The following is a 22534-nucleotide window of genomic DNA, read 5'->3' as shown; positions in this document are numbered from 1 at the left end:
GAAAGCTTCTTCAAAATCTATGAAACACATAATGACAGTTTTCTATTTTTCTATGCACTTTTGTATTGATATTTGGGCACAGAAAATGGAGAAGTCATATTTACCTATATCAGTTGCTGAAGGGTGTCACACCCTATTGTGACATAAAACCCAATATATAATTAGTAGCAAAGCCAATTAAAACAAACTTCCATGAACTTATCTCTAATCCAGAGAATTTTAATAATAGGGTGTGATGCCCTTTGGCAACTTGTATAGTAAATGTGACTTCTGCATTACTTCCACCTTAGTATCACCACCTCTGGGTCTGGCTCCCACTGATGAGACCTCAATAAAGGTCGAAACTGATCTGGGTAGTGGCCCTTCCCTTAATGCATAGCATTATGGGAAGGGCCACTACCCAGACCGACACCGATCTATTGATATAGATCGGTGTCGAGGCTAGCTGGTGAACGGACGTGCTATCGGAGAGCTCCTGAGAGATTTGTGTTTTTTGTTGATTTATTGGTGTTTTGGATTCAATTTAATGGACTTAAGTGTTTAATTTTGATATATTATTGGAGCTTTATTAGCGTGGTTAGTGTACTAAAGTGTTTTATAACATAATCTATGTCGGGAAGTCGCCGCTAGATGAATTCGTAATGAGTAGTGTTCGTGCAAACTCCAGATAAGATAAGTATCATTTTCAGTTATCGATACAAATTACTTAATATTGTGTAGTTTTGTTTTGTTTGCCTTGCGTATTTTAGTGCGTCTATTTTTGGTGTGTTATAACGTATAATTTGACAAAACACGTTACAGATAAGTATGGCACCTGTGCGAAGGAAAATGGCGGCCAGTAATGAAGGTTCGCCATCGTTATCAAAGAACGGTAGCATAAAAGAAATGAGTCAGTGTACTAGCTGTGAAATGTACGCTTTGCGGAGTGCGGTCGGAGTGTGGTTAGATGATAATAAAGGATTCAATGTGTGTAGAAAATGTAGGGAGAATGCGGAATTGAAGTGTATTTCGGATCGTGAGTGTGATATTTTTGTCAACCTTCTGAATGAAGGAAATAGGGATATGACAAGAAACGGCAAGGTTGTACATGAAAATTGTGAGAGTGTGAATGTAGAAAGTGTGAATGATAGTATAAATGGTTTCTCAGAGAACAAAAAAGATGAGATAGATGCATTGAGTGAGATCGCGTTGTTGAATAGTGCGATAGAAAGAGCAAAACAGCAGCTAGAGTGCATGAACAAAAGTAGACTGAATGAACCAACCAATAATAAAAGGTATGACAGGAAAAATAGACGTATGAATGTGAACATGAACAAAATGAAGGATAGAGTGCTGTATGGAGACTCGTTAGTACGAGGTGTGTTAGTAGAGGATTTGACAAAATCGTACCAACCTGGTGCGACCATAAAGGACGTAACTGCGTCTATTAGAGAGCAAAAGGAAAGGGTGAAAGAAATGATTGTTGTGGCAGGTACGAATGATTTGAAAGGAGATAAAATGGAAATGATAGAAGACCTGAATGAATTGTTTGAGGTAGCAAAAGAAAAGAGTGAGAGAGTTAGAATGATTAGTCTTTTGCCACGGTATGACAGTGAAATGTTTAAAAGGAGGGCTAAAATTGCAAATGACTTTATGCGTGGGTTATGTATGACGAGTGGTGTGGAATTTGTGGATGTGTGGAGTGAGTTTGATGGGCGAAAGGATCTATATAAAATGGATGGCTTGCATTTGAATGGTTACGGTGTAAGAAGACTTGAGAAAGTGTTGCTGAATGTAGTGGATGTGCAAATTCAGGGAAACTAGATTTTTTAGCGGGGGGGAGTAGAGATACAGTCCTTATGGAGGCAGTTGAATGTAAGAATGAATATAATATGCCAGAGCAAATAAGGACAACAAATCTGAGTGGGATAGTTAATATAAGGCATCAAGGTAGGGTTGGGGCTAATGGGAGTCTTAAATTCATGTACACTAATACTAGGAGTATTAGGAACAAGAAGGAAGAGTTTTTGGCCATGGTTGGCACTTCCAGACCACAGGTTATAGGTATTAGTGAAACATGGCTGACTGTAGATGATATAACTAGTGGGATTGAATGTGATGGGTATAGTGTGTTCAGGAATGACAGAGAGAATAAAATGGGAGGAGGAGTATTGTTCATGATAGCTGATGAGCTCCAGCCAAGGAGAATAGAAGTTGAATTGCAGGATAGAGAAAAGAGCACATTTGAGGCCATTTGGTGTGAGATTGTGGCTAGCAGAACTAAATATACAATTGGGTGCTGCTATAGACCAGGTGATGGAAAAGATGGTGGTGGCAGTATGCACAAGCAAATAGAAGAAATGGGTGGAAGGAGGGTGATTATTATGGGAGATTTCAACTATGGTCGCATTGATTGGAGTGAGGAGAGGACACACGGGAGGAAGGAACTGGATTTTATGCGGTTATTAAGGGATAACTATCTGCGACAGCATGTAATGGAAAATACTAGGGGTCAGAGAGTGCTTGACCTAGTAATTACATCTGAGGATTTGGCTGTAACAAATATGACCACATTGCCACCAATCGGTGAGAGTGATCATAGGATCTTAACTTGGGAGGTGGAATTATCGGGCTGGAAAGTATGACAAGCTTAGGAGTTTGATTGGTTCAGTGCCATGGCATGTACAACTGCAAGGACTAGAAGTTGATAGTGCATGGGAGGTAGTTAAGAAGTGCTTGCATGAAGCAATGACTGACTGTATACCTAGAGTCCGAATAATAAATCAAGTAGGGGTTAAATGGATGAATAACACCATTAAGCTTGAGTTGCAAAAAAAGAAACAACTATGGAGGGAATTTAAGGAGAAGGGTGACTGGCAGGCACATGAACGGTATAAAGCGCAGGCCAGAAGGGTGACGAGTGTGGTAAGAAAAGCAAAAAAGGATTACGAAAGAACATTGGCCATGCAGGCTAAAGAGAATTCTAAACAGTTTTTTAGATATGTAGCAAGTAAAAGGAAAAATGTACATGGCAGAATGATTTTAAAGAATGCCGATGGTAGGGAGGTAACTGAATTAGTTGAGTTACTGAGTGAGCACTTTGCAAAAGTATATCATCCAGGTGGTGACATTGCAGAAACGAATAAACCAGTAGATTATACGGGAATTGTGGTTAATGAAGCGGAGGTGAGTAGTCTATTGCATAACCTCAATGTCAATACATCTGTGGGATTGGATGGTATACCAGCTCGTGTTGTACGAGAAGCAGCTAAAGAATTGTCAGTACCCTTGACCATTTTGTTTAATTTGAGTCTCGGGTCTGGGTTAGTCCCGAGCGGGTGGAAAGAGTGGAAAATAGTTCCACTGCATAAAGGTGGTTCCAAGACTGCTGCTGTAAATTACTGACCGATTAGCATATCAGGAATCATTGTCAAGGTCTTAGAGAAAATAGTCAAGAAGAAAATACAAGATTGGATAGAAGAAAATGGGATACTGTATCGGGGATAGCATGGTTTTGTGAAGGGTAGGTCATGCCTCAGTAACTTGCTCACGTATTATAACACAGTGACGGCTGAACTGGATAAGGGTAATGGGTTTACGGTGCTTCTACTGGACCTTGCCAAGGCCTTTGACAGGATTCCACATGGAATTCTAATCAGTAAATTGCAGCATATGGGAATGGACATAGGGTTGGTGAGATGGATAGGAGGGTGGTTGACGGAGAGATATCAGAGAGTGGTTTACTCGGGAGTAGAGTCCACAAGACGGCCTGTGACTAGTGGTGTGCCACAAGGATCTGTTCTTGGACCACTGCTGTTTAATTTGTTCATAAATGATATAGGAAATGATCTGAGAGGAACAGTTCATTTGTTTGCGGATGATGCGAAGTTGGGTAGGGCAATAGTGAATGCAGATGACGTCAAAATTTTGCAGGATGATTTGGATAGATTGGAGGTCTGGGCTAAGGAGAATGGATGTCAGTTTAATGTGGCAAAATGTAAGGTTATGCATTTTGGGGTGAAAAGATTGGCGGCAGTTTACTGATTTGGTGGAACTCTGCTCCAGGAAATTGATGAGGCACGAGATTTAGGAGTGTTGGTAGATAAGGAATTGAAATTTAGGGGACACATTGCAAAAGTGACCAAAACAGCTCATCAAATCACTTGGTTGCTGAAGAATACGTTGACAAGCAGAGACAAGCAGGTTATTGTTCCTCTCTATCGAGCCTTGATAAGACCCCATCTAGACTACTGTGCTCAGATTTGGTCACCTAGGTTTCTTCTTGATGGGGAGGAGGTGGAGAGGATCCAGAGGCGAGTGACCAAGATGATAGCAGGTCTGTGCAATGAACCGTATGAGAACAGGTTGAGGATTTGTGGGTTGCAAAAATTGGTTGATAGGCGGAGGAGGGGAGATATGATTGAGACATTCAAATTACTGAAGGGTTTCTATAAAATTAATTCAGAAGATATTTTTGAGAACAGGGCTGGTTGTGGGAGGACTAGGGGACATCCATGGAAACTGGGCAAAAGTGTGGTTAGTAAAGGTGTGAGAGCTGGGTTCTTTACTTTTAGAGTAGTGAATGAGTGGAATGCGCTCCCTGAGTCTGTGGTGGATGCTGTGACAGTGAATGAGTTTAAGGCGAGGTATGATAGATACTGTATGAATGTCAAATAGTTGTGATGAATATGATTTGGGGCCTCCCTTGATGAGTCTAATGACTCCCTGGAGTTGCCCGTAATAATAGTGATAATAATAATAATAATAATTATACATAACCGCAAGGAGATGTGCTTTGCATTATGGGCGATACTAAGGCAAGTGATGAGACTTAAAACTACTTTTACCACGAGTTTAGCAAAAATTTGTTTGCTAACACTTGGATAAAGGATAAAACCCAATATATAATTAAGTTCTTGAACTTGTTTCAACATGTGGCTTGAACATCTAAATGGCATTGTCCATGTGTGAAGGAAGCTCTGCAAAAAATGCAGTCCAACTTGAGTGAGTCTCAAATGACTGTGTATGAAGTTAACAGCAGCTGCTCATGTTTTTACATGCTTAAAAAAAATAGATGAATAATGGTGGCCAATTCAGCAGAACAATTCCTGTGAAAATCATTCATTGTTATTAAATTTTATTCAAGTTATGTGGAATGTGTGTGAGAGACTGGTGGATTGTTAACCTTTTCTGGATAGTCAAGCATTTTTAGGGAGGCTTTGGTGCATCACTCTAAATGTGAGAACAGTATTTTAAAGTTTTGCAGATTTTGAATTTTTATAGTGTTAAAAATTGTACAAGTGAGTAATAGTATTTTGAGGAGAAAAGGATGCCTAATTTTTGATGTAGGAAGCTACTGATGTGACGTTCTTCTTCCAGGAAATGCTAGAGGCACAAGTAAACCCCAAAAGAGAATTCTTATTATACCTAGTGATTCAAGTATTATCAAAAGCAAAGAGATGTGATGAGATCTTTCTTGCCATAAAAGGCAGGCCTTCAGTGTTGGTAGCATTGAAATTCACAAGGTTGTCCTTGCTGCATTAAAAATGCAATCTGTGTATAAATCATTAGTTATGAAAGATTGAAGCTTGGAATATTTGAAGGTTTATCAGATGAAGAATAGCTCTGATTCAGATTTGAGATTAGTGAAAAAATATCATTTATGTGTTGAAAAAGAACAATGGCAAAAGCACAGATTCATAGTGCTTTAAGGCACTGATGTGATAATGGGAAAAGAGGAAATCATGCACCATAACATCTAGTGAATGACAGAGAAAACTCTTTCTTTTAAGGTTACACAGTGATCAGCATTCATATTTATGAATTTAGGGACACAAAACACACATGTTGAAATTATTATTTTACTTATTATTAATGAAATAAAAATTGACGTTTCGAAAAATACATGTGTATATAAAAACAAGCTACATGCTCTTGCACTCTACAAAGGTAAATCAAATCTACGCTGTTAATTGATCTTTTACCTTAGCCTGACATCTAGTGGTTTAAAAAAAAAAATGTTAAAGTCCTCCTGTACTAAGATTTCCTTCTGGACTTGTACAGTTCAGGTTGGTATTGAATATTTAAAAAAAAAAAAAAAAAACACTTCACCAAGTCTTCTTGTATTGAGATTTTTCTTTGGCTTTTTCTGGTTGCTATAATGATTCCAAATGGGTCCTCCATATTCTTGGAAACACAATCAGGTTAGGATTGTGTTTGAGCATTTCACATGATTCTTCAAATTTCCTCTCAAACCAAGTTTTGGTGCGGTGTAGGGGCTTGGTACATTCCCAATCAGTTCTGGTTCTGTGGTGTGTCTGGAGTGCGTGGTCTGAAAGGCCGGTTTTTCCAAAATGGAGGTATTTAATGTGTCGTTTATGTTCGTCCTTCTTAATGTGGATGGTTCACCCTGTTTTCCCCTGTGTATGGTAAGTTACATGTGCATTGTATTTTGTAAACCCCTGGGTGGGCTAGGTGTGAAAGAGGATCTTTGGAAGAACTGAGTAGGTGTCTTAATTTTGTCGGGAGTTTGAAGGTAAACCACCTTTTATGTTTTATTTGCATAGTGTTCTGTGTATTTTTTCTTTTTTCCGAAATGCCTCTAACATAAGGTATGGCAATGGCATTCTTGAAATCTTTTTTGTTTTTAGTGGTGTCTTTGTGGAGGATCCTGTGAATAGTTTTTTTACTGTATCCATTTTTTATAAATGTATGGTTAATGATCTCGTATTCCTGGTTTAGAGCTTGCTCATTTGAACAAATACTTTGAGCTCTGTCTTTAAGGGTGCTTATGACACCTAATTTTTGTGTTGGGTAGTGGTCAGAATTTTTGTTTGTGTTCTGGCCTGTGTGTTTGTATAGGTTTGCAGTAAACTGAGGAGAGACAGCCTGAGGGAAGACATGCGACGAGTGCATTTAGGAAAGGAAGAGAATTGTTTCTTTTTTTTCAATTTCAATGGTGAATTGGATACGTTTGTGTTGTTTGTTCAGGTGGCTAAGGAATGTATTTAGTGCTTCGCAGCCATGAGGCCAAATGGCGAAAATATCATCAATGTATCTGAGCCAAATTTTGAGCTTTAGGCACGCTGACAACTAGAGCTCGTTGCTCAAGTCTTCCATATAAAAGTTACTTGTTTGGGGGGGGGGGGGGAGAGTGGTGAGCCCATGGCTGTACCTTCTTTTTGAAGGTAAAAATTGTTTTGCCACACGAAATATCTGGAGGGGGAGTACTTGGGTAAAGATGGCCGTGATGTTGGGTGGAAATATGTTCTGTAGGAGCATAATAGTATCATTGATCAGGACATTGGTGAAAAGGGCAGTTATGTCAAAGCTTACTAATAAATCTTGGTTGTTGAGTGTAATGTTTTTAATTTTGTTTATGAAATGTGTATTTATTATGTAGGAAGGGGAATGACTTACCAATTCCTTGAGTGTGGCCACTATTTTTTTTTTTTTTTGTCTAAGTGGTAATTTGTTCTGTCGATTCCTTCAACAATCGGACATAGTGGCGTGTTTGTTTTGTGTATTTTTGGCAGGCTGTGAATTCTGGGTACACAGGCATAATGAGGTATTAGTTTTTTGGTAGTTTCTTCTGGCCATGTGTCAACGGATTTAATTAATTCAGTTGTTTTCTTTTTGATGCATTTCGTGGGTTGTAGTTTACTATTTGGTAGGTGTTGTGGTCCGATACCAAATGGTTCATTTTTTCTATGTAGGTTGTCCGATCTAAAACAACAGTAGTATTCCCTTTATCTGTTTTTGTGATTATAATGTCCTTGTTATTTTTTAGGGATTTGACGGCCGGTTTTTCCATTTTGTTCAGGTTGCTGCTTAGTTTTTTGTTTGAGTTTAGCATGCAAGATTTCCATACGTATTTTGTCAGCAAGATTGGTGGGGAGGGATCTTAGACTTCTCTCGATATGATAAATGATAGCAATTTGTTTACTGACCTCAACACAGTGGCATAGTTTAGGTCTTTTTCCAGCAGCAAGAGTTCACCTTGGGAGAGGTTGTAGTTTGATTTGTTGATAACCAGGCCATGGTCCGATGGTGGTTGGTTGGTCTTAACTTTGTTTGTGGGTGATTTGCTGCTCCTTGTGATGTCGGTTTGTGATCGGGCTACTCCTTTGGTTATGGCATCCTGGTTGTCTTGTGCTTTCTTGCTGTTTTAGTGCTTGGAACTTCTTTATTAATTTTTCCTTGTTTTTGAGTAATAGGTACTTGGCCGAGTCGTCTGTGATCGTGTCTAAAATATCCAAATTTCAGGATTAACGTAGCTGGATAGCTTTAATTTTAGTTGTAAAACTTTGGCTTAGGTAGATGCAAAGTTTTTTTGTGCCTCGTGGATTTGTTCTCTTTACAGCGCTTTTTCCAACTGGTCATAAATACGAAGCACTTTAGCTGATGTAAACTTCTTTTTAGTTTAATGCAGTTTGGTATTAAGTTGCTATCTCTACATCGTTTCAGAAAGGCTAGTCAATTAATTAACAAGGAAACACGTATCTTTATCTTACCGTAGCGGCTGCATTGCTTGTGGGTCGAATCTCCATGGATTATGATGACTCTTTCTTTTAAGGTTACATGGTGATCAGCATTCATATTTATGAATTTAGGGACACAAAACACACATGTTGAAATGATTATTTTACTTATTATTAATAAAAAACAGTTGAAGTTTTGACCCCTGTATTGAGGTCATCATCAGAAAAATAATGTATGTATGAAAACAAGCTACATGCTCTTGCACTCTACAAAGGTAAATTGAATCTACACTGTGTTAATTGATATTTTACTTAGCCTGATCTCTAGTGGTAAAAAAAAAAAAAAAAACCTGCTAAAGTCCTCCCATACTAAGATTTTCTTCTGGACTTGTACAGTTCAAGTTGCTATTGAATGCTTTAAAAAAAAAAAAAAAAGCACTTCACCAAGTGTTCTTGTATTGGGATTTTTCTTTGGCTTGTTCTGGTTGCTATAATGATTGCAAACGGGTCCTCGACATTCTTGGAATGGTTAGACCGTTATTTTTATTCAGGTTAGGGTTGTGTTTGAGCATTTCACATGCGTCTTTAAATTTCCTCTCTAACCAGGTTTTGGTGCAGTGTAGAGACTTGGTACCTTTCCAATCAATTCTGTGGTATGTCTGGAGTGCCTGGTCTTAAAGGCCAGTTTTTCCAAAATGGTGGTATTTAATGTGTCATTTGTGTTCATCCTTCCTAATTGGGACGGTTTGCCCTGTTTTCCCTATGCATAGTAAGTTACATGTGCATTGTATTTTGTAAACCCTTGGGCGGGCTAGGTGTGGAAGAGGATCTTTGGAAGAACTAAGTAGGTGTCTTAATTTTGTCGGGGATTTGAAGGTGGTTTTGATGTTGTATTTGTGTAGTGTTCTATTTTTTCTCTGGAAGACAAGAGAAAGAATTGGCAACAAAATTACTAAAAGGACAGAAAACAGACCATAAGATGGTACCCTGAAAAGATTAAGTGTGAACAACCAAGTTTCTTGAGATCTTTCCATGGCCTGGGTTTAGAGCTGATTGACTAGAATGATGTAATCCATATGTATGGTCCCTAATTACTTGGTTAGCCCCCAGGTGGTGCCATGATGGGTGTTAATTATGGCCATTTGGAATTCTTCTAATATCTTTCTGGCTAAAGAGCAAAGGAGGTTTGAAATAAACATTTCTTATAGTAAGAGGTGATTTGCTTCGATGTCTTTTTTGCAGGAGGAAAGCAGACTTGCTCCATCAAAAGAATAAAACTATTAAGTCACTCTTATCTTTGAGTGATGTTAACATTGTATGAGAGAGTAAGGTGGAAGTATTGAAAGGGCAGAAGTTGTCCAGTGGCTTTTGTAAGAGAATGGATCAAACTTGCCTTGCTTTTGTGCAAGAGGTAAATTTTCTACATTTCATCTTTTTAAGGTGTGATTGGATAGGTTGATTTTAATGCAGCTGTTGTGAGTTGTCATGTATGCTGACTGCAAAGTTGGAGTATTTTATTTCTAAGGCATATCTTAGCCACTCATATTTGAGTAAAGTAATTGTTCACAGTTTTGGATTTTGATGAATAAATTGTATTATAATAAATTTAGTTTAATCCTTTATCCAAACATAAGCAAACAAAGTTTGCGCCTGAAGTATCTTCAGGACTGAGGCAACTCGTAGTAAATGTGGACCAAGCTCTCATCACTCCCTGTCTCAGAATCTCCCATAATGCAAAGCACATCTCCTTGCAGGAAAAAGATCCAAAGAAAGTCCAAGATCTAGGTTGATTGATACAGTAAACAGTGCTTAACAAGAGAGAGAAATATAAGATCCTATAATATTGGAGTCTTGACAGATAACAGATTAATTTAGAGAAAAATTGTCAATAGGAAGTTAGTGATGATGTAATCTTTTATGTTGGCATCATAATATCCTATACACCTCTCTGATGGTACATCAGGAATTTGATGATGATCATGAAATAATGCTTTGAGTTGCATTACTCTATGTTCCTCTGATTGACTTTGTATGGGTGCAGTAAATGAAATTTATCAGCTTTTGCTAGATCACAGATTTTGACTTGGGATAGATTTGTACTTTTTCATGCAGTTAATTAGTCACAGACTTTTAAGATGCAGCATAGGGGTCTTGATTCTTTTATTTCCTGATTATTATTCTTAGTCTCTCGAATTCTGATTGTGTGCGGTTAAAAAAAAATTTCTTTCCTTTATGATATATAAATATGAAATATATTTAATGTTTAATATGGGAAATGTTTGTTACACTCTTAAACATAAGCAATAAAAAACAAAATAGATACTTTCCTTGAACCTTAATCTGCAGTTGTATACAGTTATCATCTACAATACTACTACAGTTACTAAAATGAATACTACTACAGCACTAAAATACTATCATATCAAATATTTCAGTCTAATAGGATGCTTCTGACTAAACCAATTCACCTAGATCTTGGTCTTCTTGGCATTAAACCTACTTTGCTAACCTTTTCCCCCATTAAGTTACCATTCTTGAATGCGAACAGTGTCAGGTTCCTTTCTAATATCTTCATTTTTAATATGATTCTACCATTGGTGCCATCCGTTCACTCTCCTAATTTTTCTCACAACTCTTCATATCTGTGGTTTCTAGTCTGACCAAGTGCTTTATTTCTAAACAAATTTTTATATCCATAACTTAAACTGGTTTGACCACTGTTTTGTATACTGTTAGTTGACTAATTTCTCTCTTAATCCATATAAATTTATTCATTTGACTTTCTGTCATACCATCTATAGTAATATTGTTGTCCATTTTCATATATAATTTGTATCTTCACTAAAAATTGGATCTAAATAGCTAAAATCTTTTACTTGTTCTATAGGGTTTCCATAGAAAATGCAGCTGAAGTTTTCTATATTCCTGTCTGTCTTCATAGTTTTAGTCTTTTCATTACTTATTTCCATGCCAAATTTGTTATGACTGTTATTTTGATTTGTGAATCTTGAAGAATGATACTGGATTTGTTTAGGAGTACATTATTATCTGCATAAAGCAGAGATCACATTACTTTGTATGGTTCCTTCCCAAGATCCATAAACATGGTATTTCTTCAAGATTGGTTGTCGATTGCTGGTTTTCTAAGTATTTATCAACTTTTCTTTCTGTTTTCACTGGGAAGTCTGCCTCTCATTTAAAAATACTCAGAACTTTAAAAAGTAAATTTGTGATCATTGTTCAAGTCTGCCTGATGTTGTGGTTGCTTGAATATGGCCTATCTCTTCACCAACATTACTTTATTATATACCACTGAATTATTTAAGCAAGATAAAATTTTTTATTTAGAAATCATTCTGGATATTTTACCATTCAGGATAAATTGTACCAACATAATTGTAGGTACAGCAAAAGTCCTCTTTGATCCTCACCTGCTAACTGCTTTATGGAACACTTCAAACATAATCTCCTCAGTAATATTTCTTTCAAACCTGTGCTTTGGTATAGAGATAATGTTGCAAGATACCTGGAATGGTTCTTTTTCTTCTCATCTAAAAAAATTTGATATCCTGGGTACATTCAGCTCATCCCAGAAAACAGTTCATTTTAGGGGAGAGAGGGGAAAAAAAAGACTTATTAGCTTTTTAGGATCTTCTGATTCTTAGCCAACTGAATAGACTGCCATTCAGTTAGAATAATGAAAAGTGAAACTTCTCGGTTTGTTAACTTTTTCAATCTATTAATTTTTTTTTATTAGAAATTTCATTGAATATTGGTTCAGTAAAATTAATAAGTAAATTCCTAATTAAATATCCCTGGATTCCAAGAGGATAAAGAAGCTGCTGAAAGGGTGCAAAGAAGAGTTACAAAGATTATATCTGGATTATGAGATTTAGATAATGAGGACAGATTCCGAGTATGTGGATTGCAGACTCTGTTTAACAGGAGAAAGAGGGGTGATATGATAGAGGCCTATAAACTTTTGAATGGGTGTTATAGCATTTTAAATGATGAAATTTTTTTTGTTATATGGAAGACGGGGCATCCATGGAAGTTAAGATTGTTCTTAGTCAAGAAAGGGGTAAGAGCTAGGTTTTCTCCCAGAGAGCAGTGAGTGAGTGGAATAATTTGCCTTTAGGGGTAGTAAGTGCATATAGTGTAAATGAATTTAAGGAAAAGTATGATAGCTGGGTTGGGTAATTTACAGCCTCCCTCGATGAGTCCTTGACTCCCTGGAGATCTCAGATAATAATAATAAATAATAAAAATTACTAAAGGTATTCTCGCACTTTTTTAGAATCATTTTGTTCAGTTGTATATTATGTTCCATTTTTTAGTTATACTGAACATGCTTTTGATATAGACAAAAATTTTACACTAAAAATATTTTATCATTGCTTGGAGTGTCATTGTTTTTACTTGGAATAAACAAATTTGATGTGACCTTGTATTATACACTATGGCAAAAAAAAAAAAAAACCTACTGTATAACTACAATGATATATGTTATGGAGTAAAAAGGTTTATTAACAAAGAAATATATGTTTACACATGATGATCTGTGCATCCACCACTATCAGTGGAATCTTGGTCGAATAAAGCATTAATGACAGTTGATTACATCTTCAAATTTATCCATTAGTTCATCAAGGTTTGAAGGTGGATCATGGTGGAATACCCATTCCTTCAACATACCCCAAATGAAGGCATCAAGCAATGTGAGATCAGGAGAACCTGAAGGGTACAGGAATTCTGTGAACTTCGTAATGAGCCTCCCAGGGAAGTATTCTGATAAATAGGCTCTTGAACTATGTGAAGTGTGACATGTTGCTCTGTCCTGTTGGATTACCTGTGCACGAAATGGAATGTTTTCTGCACAACACATCCTATGCAAATCCTGGGTAAATTGAACTAGCGCATTCTAGATGTAGGGCCCACTTATGCCGTGGCCAGAAACTGTACACCAAGTGGCTGGATAAGAAAAGTGACTATGAGTGTTCTGCCACAATGTAAAGGACATTTGAGGAGACTAAAGACTGTTAACACAAATGAGAATCACACATGTGCTGGAGCAAGTGTTACAGTCTCCAAAAGTGCTGTCAGTTCTGAAGAGTGGTAAAACATGGGATACCTAGGTGGTCATTACAGAGATTCCTTAAGGAGCTGGGTGCCTTATCGTATGTCATTCAGATGGGTCAGTGTCCTTCCTCCATAATGTCTGGTTTTCAGATGAAGTCCATTACCATCTAAGTTAGTGGTTCTCAAACTAGGTGCCGCGGCACCCTAGGGTGCCACAAGGGTGCTGCAAAATTTTGAACCGTTTATTTGAATAAAGCAAAATATTCAATTGCCACAAATAACTAAATCAAAAACAAAAAAATTATATATTTTGATTTTAATGGATGAAGTGTATATAAAAATTACCATTTTTTGTATCACTCTTATATTATATCCTGGGATTTCATTAGATCACCACGTGTCGTAGTAACTAGATATGTTACGGCACATAAATACTGAGGAAAATGAACTAATGAATGGTTAGTTGTCCTGCTGTCTGTTTTAGTATTTCTCTGTTCAGTGTGACAAGTATTATACATGATCATTTCCCCTAAACAAAAATCATGAGTCTTTTGTCATCGGTGAGAATAAACAAAGTACAATATTAAAGTCGTTAAATTCAGTGAGTAGAGGTTTTTCTTATTGTTATATATTCCAACTATAACGAGAGACATCGTAAACAAATGTTTTTCCTTTTTCCATCAGAAAAAAAATTATTTACTTGAAATAAATTTTAAAATAAAATATTAAAGTTACATATGCCCTTCAAAATCATGAATAATTTTTTCCTTAAAAAAAGAAGTGAAGATTCTGACGATCAAGAAATGTCTACTTGTAGCAAAGCTAACGAACCAATTCGCACTAATAAATTATCAAAAACTGATACTTGCATTAATGAAGATTTGGCTATTTTTAACGTTCAGCAACAAAAAAGACTAATGAAACAACAGAAACAGAAAGAATAAGTTCATGTAAAAAGTGGACAATGAAAAAGAATGTAAAAACTCATTTATATCAAGAGAGCTATCTAAAAATGGGATTTACGTGGTGTGGTGGTGATAAATTAATTCCCAGACCTAAGTGTATTTTGTGTGGTTTGGTTCTATCAAATGAGGCTATGGTTCCTAGCAAATTATTGCGACATTTCTCCACAAAACATGACAACTTGTCGAATAAAAATCCTGAATATTTCAAAGAGTTAATAAGATTACAAGAAAAACAAAGTAAAAGTTTTGTAAGAAAGTTTACAATTTCTGACCGAGTTCAAGAAGCGAGTTATTTAGTCGCTGAAATAATTGCGAAGGAAATGAAGCCTCATACTATCGGCGAAACATTGATTCGTCCGGCCTCTTCAGCAATTGTGAGAACAATTTTTGGTACTGAGGCAGAAGAAGAAATAAAGAAGATTCCATTATCAAATGATACTATGAGTAGACATATTATGATCTGTCAGTCAATATTGAAAAGTCGGTTATAACCAAAATAATCGAATTAAAATTTTTCAGTTTGCAGTTAGATGAGTCAACTGATATCGGTGGTAAAGCACACTTACTTGTTTTTACTCGATTCATTGAAGATGATAATATTATCGAAGAATTTCTATGCTGCAAGGAATTAGAAAAAACTACGATGGGAAAAGATGTTTTTGATATAATGAACACATATTTTAATACAAATGGTCTATCTTGGAAAACTTGTGTGGGTATATGTACAGATGGTGCACCTTCTATGGTTGGAATTACAAAAGGGTTTTTTTCCTTTGCTAGAAAAGAAAATGAGAACATTGTAACGACTCATTGCTTCATTCATCATGAATCATTGGTGGCAAAGACAATAGGCTTGGAATTAAAAAGTGTATTAGAAGAAATCATTCAGATGGTTAATTATATCAAGGCCAGACCATTAAAATCTAGAATATTTGTAGGACTATGTTTAGAGATGCAATCTCATTACAAGAATCTTCTTCTTCATACCGAAGATGGCTTTCAAAAGGTCGCGTATTGGATCGTTTTTTTGAACTTAAAGAAGAAATATTAATGTTTTTCCAAAATGAAGACAAACCAGAATTCTATAAATTATTACAAGATGATTTTTGGTGTTCCAAACTAGCCTATTTAACAGACATATTCAATCATCTGAACAAGCTGAAATCCAACATGCAAGGAAGAAATGAGAATATTTTGTCATCTACAGATGAAATTAAAGCTTTTAAAGATAAAATAAAAATGTGGAAGATAAAATTAAGTACCAACAATGTAGAAATGTTCCTTAAAGTTACCTCCAGAAAATGTAAGAACACTGATCTGCAAAAGCTTATTTACATAACTGGTAATTAGTTTATGGAATTAACAACGCATATAAAGTATATTAATTAAAGGTAACTTTAATAAATAACTTCTATATTTCGGCAACGTCACGTTGCCATCTTCAGGAACATAAAGATATGGTATGTGCACGCAGGCACTAACAAAAGCAAATGAGGAAGAAAGCAAGAAACTAATATTGTTCCTTAAGTCCTAATGGTGCCCTCTGGTTGGCTAATTTGGTTGACTTGGCAGTTGGGCTGAAGTTCTCAAAATGTAAGTCTCCCAAATTTGTTGTAGTTTCATGAACCCAAATTTGTTGAGGTTAGGAACGTTTTTTAGAGCTGCTGAAGATTCCTTGAATAATCTTTCGTATTTAAACTTACTGCGGTGTATTATTTTTGCTTTCTTCCAACGTCTATGTGGGTATCTAAGGCATGGTCTGCCAGCCCAGAGCGGCTGTACTGGTGAAACCGGATGTAGTCTTTGTGTTCTAAAATCCTGATATTTGTTGTTCTGCCTGTTTGGCCAAAGTAGGACAATTTAAGCTGCAAGGGACCTGGTATACACCAGGTAGGTCTAGGGAAAGTGGTTGGTCTTTGGTAGAGCGGATAAGGGATACCAACTTTTTATATGGTCTGTAACAAGAAGTAAGGTCATATTTTCTGAGGATATTGATTATTTTCTCAGAGGTGCCCTGGATGTAGGGGGATGGTGATAGATTTGGTGTAATCTTTATTGTGGGGGGGGGGGGGGTTTACTGGTTTGAGTATCTTTTGGATTTTTTTAGGGTTATAGCCATTGGCTAAGAAAGTGTTGTGGATGTGGTTTAGTTCAGTAGTTAGGGCCTTGTCATCTGAGTAGATTAATTTTGCCCTGTTATATAGTGTTTTTATAACCCCATATTGTTGTGAGGGGGATTGCTGGTGAATGTATCTGCCAGTATGGGTGGGTTTTCTGTAAACAGAGAAAACCAAAGATCCATCAAGCTGGCGGGTATTTAAAGTGTCTAGGAAGGGGAGGGTGTTGTTTTCCTCTTTTTCTAAGGTGAACTGGATTCTGGGGTGTTGGTTGTTTAAGTGTGTTAGGAAGGAGTGGAGTGAGTCTGAGCCATGTGGCCAAATAGCGAACACATCATCCACGTAACGAAGCCAAATAGTGGGTTTTTGTGGGGAGGAGTTTAAGGCTTTCCTCTTCAAAGGTCTCCATAAAGAAATTGGCCAAGGGTGGGGAAAGTGGTGAACCCATGGCTGTCCCCTCTATCTGTTTGTAGAACTTTCCTTGCCAAATGAAATAACCTGAGTTCATTGTGAACTGAAATAGGACTGAGATATCGGGTGGAAACTTGGCTTGGATGAGCTCTAGGGTTTCTTTGAGTGGGACATTAGTGAATAGGGAGGAGACGTCAAAACTGACCATTATGTCAGTGTGTTGGAGTGAGAGGTTTTCTATACTGGCTTTAAAGTGGGCTGAGTTTTTTTATGTGTGATGGTGTGTTGCCAGTATAGTGTGTGAGCGTTTTGGCTAAACGTTTTGGCTAATTTATATGTGGGGGAATCAATGCCGTCCACTATGGGACGTAATGGCACATTGTGTTTATGTATTTTTGGGAGTCCATATAATCGGGGGGTCTAGAGTTATAAGGTTTTAGTTTGTCAGTGACTTCCACAGGCCAAGAAGTGACTTTCTTAAGGAGTCTGTGGAGAGTTCTAATCTGAGAGCTGGTAGGATTATATTCAATAGGGAGGTAAGTAGTACGGTCTAGTACTAAAGCATTAAGCTTACCTTTGTAGTCCTTCTGATTTAGTACCACAGTGGCGTTTCCCTTATCCGCTTTGGTGATTACTATTTTTTTTGTTATTCTTCATTTCTTGTAGGGCTGCATATTCGTCTTTGGATAAGTTGGTTTTTGGAGGTTTGGCTTTAATGAGAACAGCGACTACATCCAGTCTGACGTTGTTGGCGATATGGTTAGGTAGGTTGCGAATCCCACGTTCTATTTGGATCATGATTTCTTCGGCAGTTATTCTTTTAGGAGCTAGGGCAAAATAGTGACCACGTGCAAGTGCGGTGAATGCCTCAGGCTTTAAAACTACAGACTAGAGGTTGACTACTGTGTTGAGTGGCGGCTGTGGTAAGGAAGTAGAATTCTTTGTCAGGTTTTCGTATTTTTTCAAGTGCCGACTTCGTATTTTTTCGAACTCTTTTCTTGCTGATGTGCATGAGACGTTATAAAGTATCAACATTATAAAGTATAGAGGAGACAGCCATGGGTTCACCACTTTCCCCACCATTGGCTAATTTCTTTATGGAGACCTTTAAACTCCGCCCCACAAAAACCCACTATTTGGCTTCGTTACGTGGATGATGTGTTCGCTATTTGGCCACATGGCTCAGACTCACTCCACTCCTTCCTAACAGACTTAAACAACCAACATCCCAGAGTCCAGTTCACTCAGTAGGGAAATACCTCTGTAATTCTCACATTCAGTTTTATTTCCCTTTTTATATATGGGTACTATGAGAGCTCTACTCCAATCATCGGGAATTCGTCCCTCCGTCCAGGCTTTCTGAACTATGCAGTGCAGCCACTGTAAGACTCTTATACCACCATACTTCAGCATTTCTGGTCGAATATCATCTACTCCTGCTGCCTTTCCACATTTCAAGCCTTTGATGGCTTTTTCTACTTCAAGTATGGATATGTATTCCTGACTGCATGCCTGGTCAGTGTTTTTTATCACTGTGCTGTCATCACTGCTTGTTTCATTTAGCAGTTTTTCAAAGTAATTACTCCATACTTCAAGGATATCCCTTTCTCCTGTTTTCATTTCACCTTTATCATCTCTAATTCCTTTTACAGCACTCTTTCCTCCATTCCTAAGCTTCTTCAACAACCTCCAGAATATTTTGCCACCTACTTGATATTTATTTTCTATATTCTTGCCAAAGTCCTCCCATGACTTTTGTTTAGCTAGTTTACACACTGTTTAGCTTTCTTACATTTGTCTCTGTATTCTGTAAGAGTAAAAGCTGACTTATTTGCCAGGAACTTTTGATATGCTTTCTTCTTTTCCTTCACTGCCTCTTTAACTTCCTGTGTCCACCAGGGAGTTCTGATTTTTTTATCCTTGCACACAACCTCACCGCATGCCTCTCTGGCAGAATCAATCAATGTTTCCTTCAGAGTTTGCCACTGAATCTCCAAGGTTTGATTCCTGTTCTCAAACTTTCATTTTCTTTTCAATAATATTTCTGTATTTTAGTCTACAGTTCACATCTGAGAGCTGCTCAACTTTTATTCGCTTTAAAACTTTCTTACATGTTATTCTTTTCAATATGAAATTCAATTTTATCCTGCTCAAGACTAAATAGTGATCGCTTCCAATTTCAAATCCTCTGTACACTCTGGTGTCCTGCACCAGGGAGAAAACATCACTATCAACAATAACATAGTCAATGAGACTTTTCTTATTCCTAGCCTCTTCTCTCCATGTGAATTTGTGCACATTTTTATGTTGGAACATGGTGTTAGTAATAACCAATCCATGTCCTGAGCAGAAATCCAACAGATATTTGCCATTATTATTAGCTTTGCTCTTTTCTCCAAATTTTCCCAAAATATTTTTGTATGTCTCACAATCATTTCCTACTCTACTATTTAGATCCCCAACAAGGACCAACTTTTCCTTTTTCATTGTGTCAGTTGCTTTTTCTAAAGCCTAAAAAAATTCCTCCACTTCTACCTTAGTAGAACCTTCTGTGGGACCATAGGCACAAATAAGTCTCATTGTCCAGTTCCCCATTCTCATATTTGCCCACATTACTCTACTTGAGACTGACTGCCATTCAAGAAGATTAGCCTCGTATTTTGTGTTGAATACTATGGCTACTCCTTAAATAAAAATAAACATAATATAACAGGGCAAAATTAATCTACTCAGATGACAAGGCCCTAACTACTGAACTAAACCACATCCACAACACTTTCTTAGCCAATGGCTATAACCCCCAAAAAATCCAAAAAATACTCAAACCAGTAACCCCCCCCCCCCCACAATAAAGATTACACCAAATCTATCATCATCCCCTGCATCCAGGGAACCTCTGAGAAAATAACCAATATCCTCAGAAAATATGACCTTACTTCTTGTTACAGACAAGAAGTAAGGTCAAAAAAAGTTGGCATCCCTTATCCACTCTACCAATGACCAACCACTTCCCCTAGACCTACCTGGTGAATACCAGGTCCCTTGCAGCTGCAAATTGTCCTACTTGGCCAAACAGGCAGAACAACAAATATCAGGATTTCAGAACACAAAGACTACATCCGGTTTCACCAGTACAGCCGCTCTGGGCTGACAGACCATGCCTTAGATACCCACCATACGGTTCGTTGGAAGAAAACAAAAATAATACACCGCAGCAAGTTTAAATACGAAAGATTATTCAAGGAATCTTCAGCAGCTCTAAAAAACGTTCCTAACCTCAACAAATTTGGGTGCATGAAACTATCCCAAATTGGGAGACTTACATTTTGAGAACTTCAGCCCAACTGCCAAGTCAACCAAATTAGCCCACCAGAAGGCACCATTAGGACTTTAGGAACAATATTAGTTTCTTGCTTTCTTCCTCATTTGCTTTTGTTAGTGCCTGCGTGCACATACCATATCTTTATGTCCCTGAAGATGGCAACGTGACGTTGCCGAAATATAGAAGTTATTTATTAAAGTTACCTTTAATTAATATACTTTATATGCGTTGTTAATTCCGTAAACTAATTACCAGTTATGTATGACTAACGTATAAGCCTTGCTACTAGCTTATTTACAGTAATTTAACATCGTTAGAAGAAAAAATAGGCCATTATTTTCCAGACATTTCAGTCAATTTATACAATTGGATTCAAAATCTATTTGTAGAGTCAACATCAGCAGTGAGTGAGTTAAATGTTATAGAAGCCGAAGAATTAATTGATATAAGTAACGATCGTACGTTGAGATTGAAGCATTCAGAAATGTGTCTGAATTCATTTTGGATAACAACTATGAAAGAGTACCCCAATATAGGATTCAAAGCACTTAACATCTTATTGCAATTTTCTACATCTTATTTGTGTGAACTGGGTTTTTCTGCACTCGTAAATATTAAAACAAAGAAGAGAGAAAGAGTAAAGGCCCCCCTTGAAAATGAGATGAGAATATGTCTCTCAAAAACAAGGCCCAATATCAAAGAAATATGCAAACAACACCAGGCACATATTTCACATTAAGTTCATATTTTATTATCTGAACCTTTATAATAGCTTTTGTTTTGTATGTTTTTGGGTTGTTTGAAAATAAACCAATTTAGTGTAAATAAAATCTGTTTTCTTTTAAACATGCTTTCCTTCATATCTGTAATATCAATTTTTTATGGGTTATATATGCGAGTCTTTCAGAATCAATTAATCAGCACTTTACTCTCTATAAAAAGCAAATAATACTATGGGTGCCGTGAAATTTATTTATTGATTTTAGTGCCACCAAACGAAAAAGTTTGAGAACCACTGATCTAAGTGGTCATGTAAACAGACAAATCTACAGGTTTCTTGAGACCTGAATTTGTCCTAGAGAAACCTCTTCACAGCAAGAAGGTCACCACATGGTGTGCAGTTTCTGGCCATGGCATAAATGGGCTCTACATCATTATATCGAAGTTGTGGTATCCTGTAAATGTACATTTCTCAACATTATATATTTCTTTGAATGGATTATAACACCTCTTGATATATTTATTATCAGATGGGTTATCTTATTTAAATTTTGTGTGTCTTAAAAAAGTTGCTTCTATCTTGGTGTTTTCTAATTAGAATTAGATTGCACGCACACTTGCATACATAACTAGCTCACTTAATAAGGTTATCAAAAGTTTGATTTGAAAAAAATTGAATTTAAAATAATGCATTCTTCTATGAAAATGAAAATCCTGTATATAAGATTTGTTGTTATTATTTTATTGCAGGGTGCGCAGGATGAAAGAAAGATATGCTATAACAGAATTAAGGAAACAAGCAAACAGAATGAGCTTTGGTGAAGTTAGTAAAATAATTGAAAAACATTAAATGTTATAGAAACTGCTATTTAATTAATTTAATATTTATTGTGGTGAGCTGCTGTATTAAACTTAAATATTTTATTTCTATAGACATTTAAGTGAGATATATTAAGTCACCGTAGAATACAGTGTAGTTTGGTATATGATTTTCACATAAAAATACTTCAAAAAATATATATATTTCTTCTTTTGATTAAGATTATTAGGTTTGCAGATAGTTGTTAATAATAGGCCTTTTCATCTTTGGGAATGACTACTTTCACTGTATTATTATTTTAACCCTTAGTCAGATAAATAAAGATAGAAGCTAGATAACTGGGAGGAGATCTTCATAAGGAATGCAGGGAATGTAAGGTCTGTAAGGAATGCAGAGAATCAAGTAATGCTTCTGACCAAATGTTAACTGCCTTCTCATGGTATGTATACTGAACATGGATGGGCTGGTAGTTTGAGATTTTTCCATCCAGATTGTATTCTGTATTTACTTATGCCATAAACAGAAATTATATCAAGAAATATTAGTCAAGGTGTTGTCTAGGAAAAAAAAAATTAAAAAAAAAAACACTAGTTGTTTTTGTTTAAGAACTAAGATGAATAGTGAAAAACAAACTGTTGGAA

General features: G+C 36.6%; 1 protein-coding gene across 2 annotated transcripts in view; it reads left to right on the top strand.

The window, feature by feature from the left end:
• The window catches only part of Prp31 (pre-mRNA processing factor 31), a 274807-nt gene that overhangs the window by 193524 nt on the left and 58749 nt on the right, over positions 1-22534 (top strand). For both annotated transcript variants that reach the window (XM_090398337.1, XM_090398338.1), the window contains exon 11: positions 21824-21896. In XM_090398337.1, the coding sequence (XP_090254463.1) occupies positions 21824-21896 (73 nt within the window). The remainder of the gene's footprint in view (positions 1-21823; positions 21897-22534) is intronic.

This window comes from Typopeltis vanoorti, chromosome 9 (genome assembly GCF_054136105.1).
Source record: "Typopeltis vanoorti isolate ZY-2024b chromosome 9, IOZ_Tvanoo_1.0, whole genome shotgun sequence".
In the NCBI taxonomy this organism is placed as follows: domain Eukaryota; kingdom Metazoa; phylum Arthropoda; class Arachnida; order Uropygi; family Thelyphonidae; genus Typopeltis; species Typopeltis vanoorti.
The sequence above is the reverse complement of the archived record's forward strand: the minus strand, read 5'-3'. Positions and strand labels throughout refer to the sequence as shown.